The 7,344-nt window shown below is 40.1% G+C and overlaps 1 protein-coding gene across 1 annotated transcript in view; it reads left to right on the top strand.

The window, feature by feature from the left end:
- GPLD1 (glycosylphosphatidylinositol specific phospholipase D1) overlaps positions 1-7,344 on the top strand; it is a 54,686-nt gene that overhangs the window by 41,832 nt on the left and 5,510 nt on the right. Inside the window, exons 22-25 of the mRNA XM_008580585.1 lie at positions 3,330-3,506; positions 4,021-4,181; positions 5,425-5,451; positions 5,711-5,761. Of these exons, the coding sequence (XP_008578807.1) occupies positions 3,330-3,506; positions 4,021-4,181; positions 5,425-5,451; positions 5,711-5,761 (416 nt within the window). The remainder of the gene's footprint in view (positions 1-3,329; positions 3,507-4,020; positions 4,182-5,424; positions 5,452-5,710; positions 5,762-7,344) is intronic.

Here is a 7,344-nt window from a genome sequence, read left to right on the forward strand (position 1 = left end):
CCGCGGGCGGGGGCGCTGCCGCGCTTCCCAGGCGGCGCACTATCCAGTGCGCCACCGGGCCGGCCCTGATTTTACTTCCACACCACTCTCCCTACCAGAGTGCTAAGAGTTAGAGCTTCCCAAACTTTCTTGGTTTTAGTGCCCTATTGTCTTGGTAAATTTTTCTTGCTATTATCTGATATAATATAAATATATAAATTCAACCTTTTATTTTGAGATAATTATAAATTAACATGCATTGTAAAAAATAGTACAGAGATATCCATGTACATTTTATCCAGTTTTCTGTTTCCCCCAATGATTACATCTTGTAAAACATAGCAATGTCACAACTAGGTTATTGACATTGATCCGCCAATCTTGTTCAGATTTTCTTCATTTTTTAATTGTACTTCATCCACTTAATTTGTGGGGCCCCTTGTTAAAAAAATTGTCAAGAATTTCATGTCGATGACAGGAGAGGATTAAGTCAAGTACAGGGCTGTTCTAAACAGAGTGCCTGGTGTAACACAGTGCCCTGTGTGTTCTGAGAATTTAAAAAAGCATTTTGATGAAATTATTCTAAATTACATACTTCTCTACTTTAACAGACTGTGATGCATGGTAGAAGTTTGGGAGTAATCATTAATCACAACTCTTCCCTACCCTTGTGAATTTCAAACCATTCGTGAAGTAGATTCATGAATCACTCAAATGGATATCAAAATATGTGCTTTTTAAGAACTGATACAGCTGGATTGGAGAACACAGTCTCCATGGGCAGCCATATTCAAGCTTTCTAATTCTTGCCCTGAAAGCTGAACCTTGAGATGATGCTTCCACATGCAGCAGGACCAATGCCAATGTCCATCTGCGGGCAGGAGGAGCCAGTGGGAGAAGCTCACACATCCTCTTCCCTTTGGAAGGACTGAGGCGGGGGAGAGGACAGAGAGCTTGAAGTACAGTTGGCCCTCTGTATTCATAGATACAGAGGGCCAACTATAAGGGACTTGAGCATCCATGGATTTTGGTGTTCGTGGGGGTGTCCTGGAACCAATCCCTTGGGATACCAAGGGACAACTGTATTACTATATTCCCGGCCACTCCAGGGAGCTCAGTTTCCCTTCAGGAAGCACAAAAAGAATGGAATGAGGATTTTCTGTCGTTTAATCTTTTCTTGATACTTTGGGCTTTCGCCATGAATATTACCTATTTACTGCTCACTTAGGGGATATTGTGTGGACAATCTGCCACAAACAATGGCACAAGAGAAGGTTGTCTGAGGAAGCAAGTCAAATCAGTCACCTGAGTTTTACCTGCAGTGCTAAGCAGACACTGATGTGAGGTTGTATCCACTCACTGACACGCTGCCAGCTCACAGTAAGCCTCTCAGAGGACCCCCAACTCCGCCAACCCACAGATGTCATTATGTTTTTTGGAGAAGGTAATCATTTCTGAAATCAAAGCTGGGCTCCAAGTGATTAAGTTTGTGGACAAAAATCTAACAACTAGCTTTGCCTTGAGTTTATTCAAAATTCATTGATTCAGGGCCGGCCCTTGGCTCACTTGGAAGTGTGTGGTGCTGATAACACCAAGGCCACGGGTTCGGATCCCTATGTAGGGATGGCCGGTTTCTTACTTGGGAGAGTGTGCTGCTGACAACACCAAGTCAAGGTTTAAGATCCCCTTACTGGTCATCTTTTAGTAAAAAAAAAAAAAAATTTCATTCATTCAATGGTTTGGATACCCGAACTGACCAGGTGCCAAAAAAATGAAATTCATTCACTCAGAAAACATTTATTGAGTGCTTGTGTGGAACCAAGCAACATGCTAGGTTCAGCAGATAGAAAGACGAAGAGACAGCCCCATCCCTTATGGAACTGACAGCCCGATGCAGGAGACCACACAAGTGGTACGAGGAAGGCACCAGGCCAGCGTGGTATGAGAGCGGCATCTCCTCTAGACCAGGGAGGGTACAAAAGGCTTTGTAGAGGAAGGGACACCTGAACCAAATTCTGAAGGATGAGGAGGAGCAGGCAGAGGGGTGTGGGAAGGGATGTCTATTCCAGGCAGAGAGCACATCATGTCCGAAGGCCTAAGTTTAAGGAATACAGTTACTCCCCCCTTCTCTGTGGGGGCTACATTCCAAAACCCCCAGTGGTTGCCTGAACTGCAAGTAGTACTGGAACATGTGTCTGTTCATGTCTTCTACCCTCAAATTTAATGCCTCTTCCATCTTAACTAAGTGCTTATCACGCATTCTGGTCATAGCTTTAGCAGTTTGAGGGGCGACAGCAATACTAGCATGAATTTTTTTCCTTTATAATTTCATGGATAGAAGATTTGTTCTTACTGTAGATCTTAGCAACCTCAACATACATTTTTTTTCTTTACCAAGTGGAGAACTTTCACCTTTTCTCTTAAAGGAAGCACGTTACAGCTTCTCTTTGGCATATCTGAATTGCCAGCATCACTACTCTTGAGCTTTGGGGCCATTATTAAGTAAAATAAGGGTGACTTGAACACAAGCACTGCAATACTATGGCAGTGGATCTGATAACCAAGATGGCTACTAAGTGACTAATAGGCGGGTGGCATGTATAGCATGGATCCACTGGACAAAGGGACAGTTCACGTCCTGGGTGGGATGGAGCTTGATGGCATAAAATATCATTCGTGCTACTAAGAGTAGTGTGCAATTTAAAACTTACAAATTGTTTATTTCTGGAATTTTGCATTTAATAGTTTTGGATCATGGTTGACTGCAGGTAACTGAAACCACAGAAGTGAAGCCACACATAAGGCGGGGGGGACTACTATATAATGGGCTGTGGTTGAAGTTCATCTGGGGTGAAGCAGGGGTGAAAAGCGGGACGTGGCCTGAAACAGTGCTAGAGCCGTAAGTAGGAGTCAGATTATGTAAGGTCTGGTGAGGAGTTTGGACTTCATCTAAAGTCCATTGATATTTGCACTTGTAAGTCAGGAGAGTGACGTAGGCACATTGTGATTTAAAAAAAAAAAAAAAAAAGATGGTCGTGTGGAGAATGTATTAGAGGGAGTAAAAATGGAAGAAAGAACACCTGTCCGATGGGAAATCACTGAGCTCCATTGTTAGTCTTGGTGCCTGAGCTAGTTGTACCATCTTAACTGCCTGAGTTGACCAGCACTGAGCTAGTTGTACCATCTTAACTGCCTGAGTTGACCAGCACTGCAACCAACTGTCCTGTATGATTCTAAGTGATCTGCATCACTTGAGGGACACAAGCACGGAGCAAGAATAGGATTCTATTCAGTGTTGTATGTCTTACCTTCATTTCTGGGATACCAGCAGGCACTGTGGTTCATTTCAGATGACGTGTCTAAAATGGCATTCCTGACCATGACCTTGCACCAAGGTGGGACCACTCGGATGTACAAGCTGACACCTGACGCGCAGCCTTCTCTGCTCAGCACCTTCAGTGGAGACCGCCGTTTCTCCCGGTTTGGTGGGGTTCTGCACTTGAGTGACCTGGATGATGATGGCTTAGGTAAGAAAGGAACAGAGCCTTTTGCCAAGAATTGAGTCCTTTTGCCCAGTGCACCAGTCCTCTAATTGAATATTCTAGGCTCTGCCCTCATAATTGACAGTCCAGTGGCCCAAGGGCCTTTAGATATATTTTGAATCAGATAAGACTAGAGCCAGATATACAAGAATGAGTTGCACTTCTTGAAGGTGGTAACGTCAGCGTCACCCATGTTAACTGGTATTGATGAATGATGAAATAGGAAACAAAAGCCTTTGTCAGAATGAAATCAGGGCAGGGGCTGGCCGAGTTAGCTCACTTAATTAGAGCATGGTGTTGGTAACACCAAGGTCAAGGGTTCAGATCCCCATACCAACCAGCCACCGCCCCCCCCCCCCAAAAAAGAGAGGAATCAGGGCAGACTATTTAAAGGAGACCTATTTGCAGGAGGTTGAGTTAGGATCCAGTAGTGGAACAAGGAAGGGGGATGACCATGAGGAGTCTGATACTTCTTTCTGCCATTTTTCTTTGTTGACAGATGAAATCATCATGGCAGCCCCATTGAGGATAGCAGATGTAACCTCTGGGCTGATTGGGGGAGAAGATGGCCGAGTTTACGTATACAATGGTAAACAGACGACCCTTGGTGACATGACGGGCAAATGCAAATCGTGGATATCTCCATGTCCAGAAGAAAAGGTAAAGACTTCTCCTACAGAATTCTACCCCGTTTTGGGAAAGGACTGCTACTTGCTGATTCCTTGTTAACTCATGTCCACTGTAAAACTCTTACAATGTTTACCTAAACTCAGAGGTCCTGGGGTCAGGACACAATCACTTGCCTGCGTTTTGTAGGCCTGAGCTGCCTGCAGTTCTTGCAGAACTGCAGCGTTTGCTCCTGGAACTAAAGTCCAGCTGGACTTGGTATCATGTTGGACCCTGGTCACAGCCTGCCACTGCTTGGTTAAGTGCCCACAGCAGAAGAAAGAAAACTGGCCACAGCCATTGGAGTTTCATTAAAATTTCAACTCTTTTGTTTCTTGTTCCATTGCTTTGTTTTTTTCCTTTTCTTAAGTGAGTTTCCTTAAGTTACAGTGCCTGGACCTAAAACATTTCGCCTTTATTTTTAAAATTAAAAAACTTTTTTAAATTGTAAAATTAATAAAAGTTTACTGTGAAAATTTTAGAAGATACAAAAAGTTACACAGAAGACAATTAAAAATCATCTACCTAGAATTCCACTTTGCAGTTAATGCCTATTAATCTTTATAGTATATCCTTCTAGTATTTTTTCTGTGAATTCCATTGCTACCATTTATTGTGCATTTACTGTGCACAGCTAAGCACTATACATAACTTAATTCACATCAAAGCTATGAAGTTGGTATTATGTTCATTTACAGATAAAGAAATTAATAATCAAAGAGGAAGTTTATCCAAGGTCGTGATGCTAGGAAATAGCAGAACAGGGATTTGGACCAAGATTTGATGCTAAAGCTCATTCTTAACTATTACACTATGTGTGTGTATATTTTTATTAACAATATATCAAGAACCTTTTTTGTTTTTGTTTGTTTTTAACAGCACAAAATCAAGAACATTTTTCTATCTGATATTCTTATATAATATTTCCTGGCTGCCTAGTATTTTATCTAAAGACAAATCATAGTTTATTTAAGTGACTATTATTAGTCACAGGCCATTTCCAATTTTTACTGTTATAAATATTAATATGATAAATATTCACATATAAACATTTTTGTACATCTGATTATTTTTCTGAGCCATATTCCTAAAAATAGAATTTCTGGGGACACAGGGTATGCACATTTGTAAGGCTGATCAAGAAATGTACAAATGTGAGTGTAATTAAAATTGGTTAAGATTAAACACAAATGATAATAATATTAATAGCCTCCCTTTCTTCCCATTTTTTTTTCAGGCCCAATACATATTGATTTCTCCTGAAGTAAGTATCTCCTGAAAGAATGAAAAAACTGTTAAGATTAAACACAAATGATAATAATATTAATAGCCTCCCTTTCTTCCCATTTTTTTTTTCAGGCCCAATACATATTGATTTCTCCTGAAGTAAGTATCTCCTGAAAGAATGAAAAAACAAAAACAAAAACAAAAACAACTACAAAAAATGCTCTTTCTCCTTATTTTAAAATAAGAAAATACTATGGTATGTTCCCAAAAGCCTATTAACAGAGTATGTTTTCCAGGCAAGCTCAAGGTTTGGGAGCTCTCTGATCACTGTGAGGTCAAAGGAAAAGGTGAGTACAAGCCTGCAGTTCTTTGATGTTTATTTGTTCTGAGGCTGGGATTTGGTGATCTCACCTTTTCGTTTATTTTAGATTTTATTTTTATTTGAAAGAGAGAAAACACAGAAAGTAACACTCACACATAATCCCATCACTTTTTTCGGTGAGAAGTTCCCTTCCTGACTCCTCCCAGCTTATCCTGTCCAGCAGGGGCTGGCAAACTGCAGCCCACAGGCCAACTCCAGTCTGTCACCATGAACTAAAAATGGTCATTACATGTTTAAATGGTTGAAAAAAATAAAAAAAGAATATTCTGTGACAAATGAAATTTATATGGAGTTCACACTTCAATGTCCATAAATAAAGTTTTATTGGAACACAGCCACACTCATTCATGGATGCTGTCATGCTACAGTGGCAGAACGGATTGATTGCTTCAGACACTGATGTCCCACAAAGCCTAAAATATTATCTGGCCCTTCACAAAAAATGTTTGCTGATCCTTGCCCTATAGGATACACATTGTTAATATTTTGCTGTGTTTACTTCCAGACTTTCAGAGTTTTTGTATGACTAGAGACCAATAGATACACACACGCAAACACACACTTCTAGTCATTGTTTCATTTTTATGTACTGTGTTTTGACTCTTTCCAGACAAGTACATGCAGAGCTACCCAATTCTTTTTAATGGCTGCATAGTATTTGATTGTTTGGGTGCACCATATTTTACTTCTTCAGTTCAGTCTCATAGACATTTAGGTTACTTCTTTTTTTTTTTTAACCTATTACAGACAATGCTTTAGTGAGCATTCTTGCACCTATATCTTTATATAATTGTACAAATATTCCTGTAGATGAGAATATAAGTAGGATTACTAGATCAAAGGGTGTGCACATTTAAAATTTTAATAGATAAAACAGATTAAAGAGTTTTACCTTAAAACACACCTCCAAACCACTGATTCCATTCATTCATTTATTTTAGGAAATGACATTGAACAGAACTATGCTAGGCTGAGTGATATAAAGAGAAAGCAGAGTTCCTGCTCTTGAAAAATAAGATTTATACACATGTGAAGTTAAATAAAATGCAAATAAGTATAGGATTAAATGCTAAAGAGTAGTATGAACAGTAAGTATTAAATGTGGCATGAAGGGGTAGGGAAGACTTTATAAATTGCAGAGTTTATAACCAGGTCTGTAAGACTTGGTAAGTGCAGTGGACCAACTCTTGCTTTTAGGAATTGTGGTTAAATTGCCCTCTAGTGGTCAACAGTTCAAGTGGCCCATTTACAGACAAGTCTAATAGCAGAAACTTAGGGTTAACCACAGCAAAAAAGATGAATTATTAAGTTTATGGGAGGATTCTCAAAAGGTCTGATCACAGGAATACTTTATATCATAAGCTTGGCTTGTATTTAAAATTTTTTTTTTCCAAAAAGTAGACATTATCAAGAATCTATGCAGTTAAAAAATAAATAAATTTCTCTGTAAAAAAAAAGTGGTTCTGGGCCGGCCCGGTGGCGCACTGCTACAGTACGCCGCTTGGGAAGTGCGGCAGCGGTCCCGCTGAGGGTTCGGATCCCACATAC

This window comes from Galeopterus variegatus, unplaced genomic scaffold, assembly GCF_000696425.1.
Source record: "Galeopterus variegatus unplaced genomic scaffold, G_variegatus-3.0.2 Scaffold2131, whole genome shotgun sequence".
Classification (NCBI taxonomy): domain Eukaryota; kingdom Metazoa; phylum Chordata; class Mammalia; order Dermoptera; family Cynocephalidae; genus Galeopterus; species Galeopterus variegatus.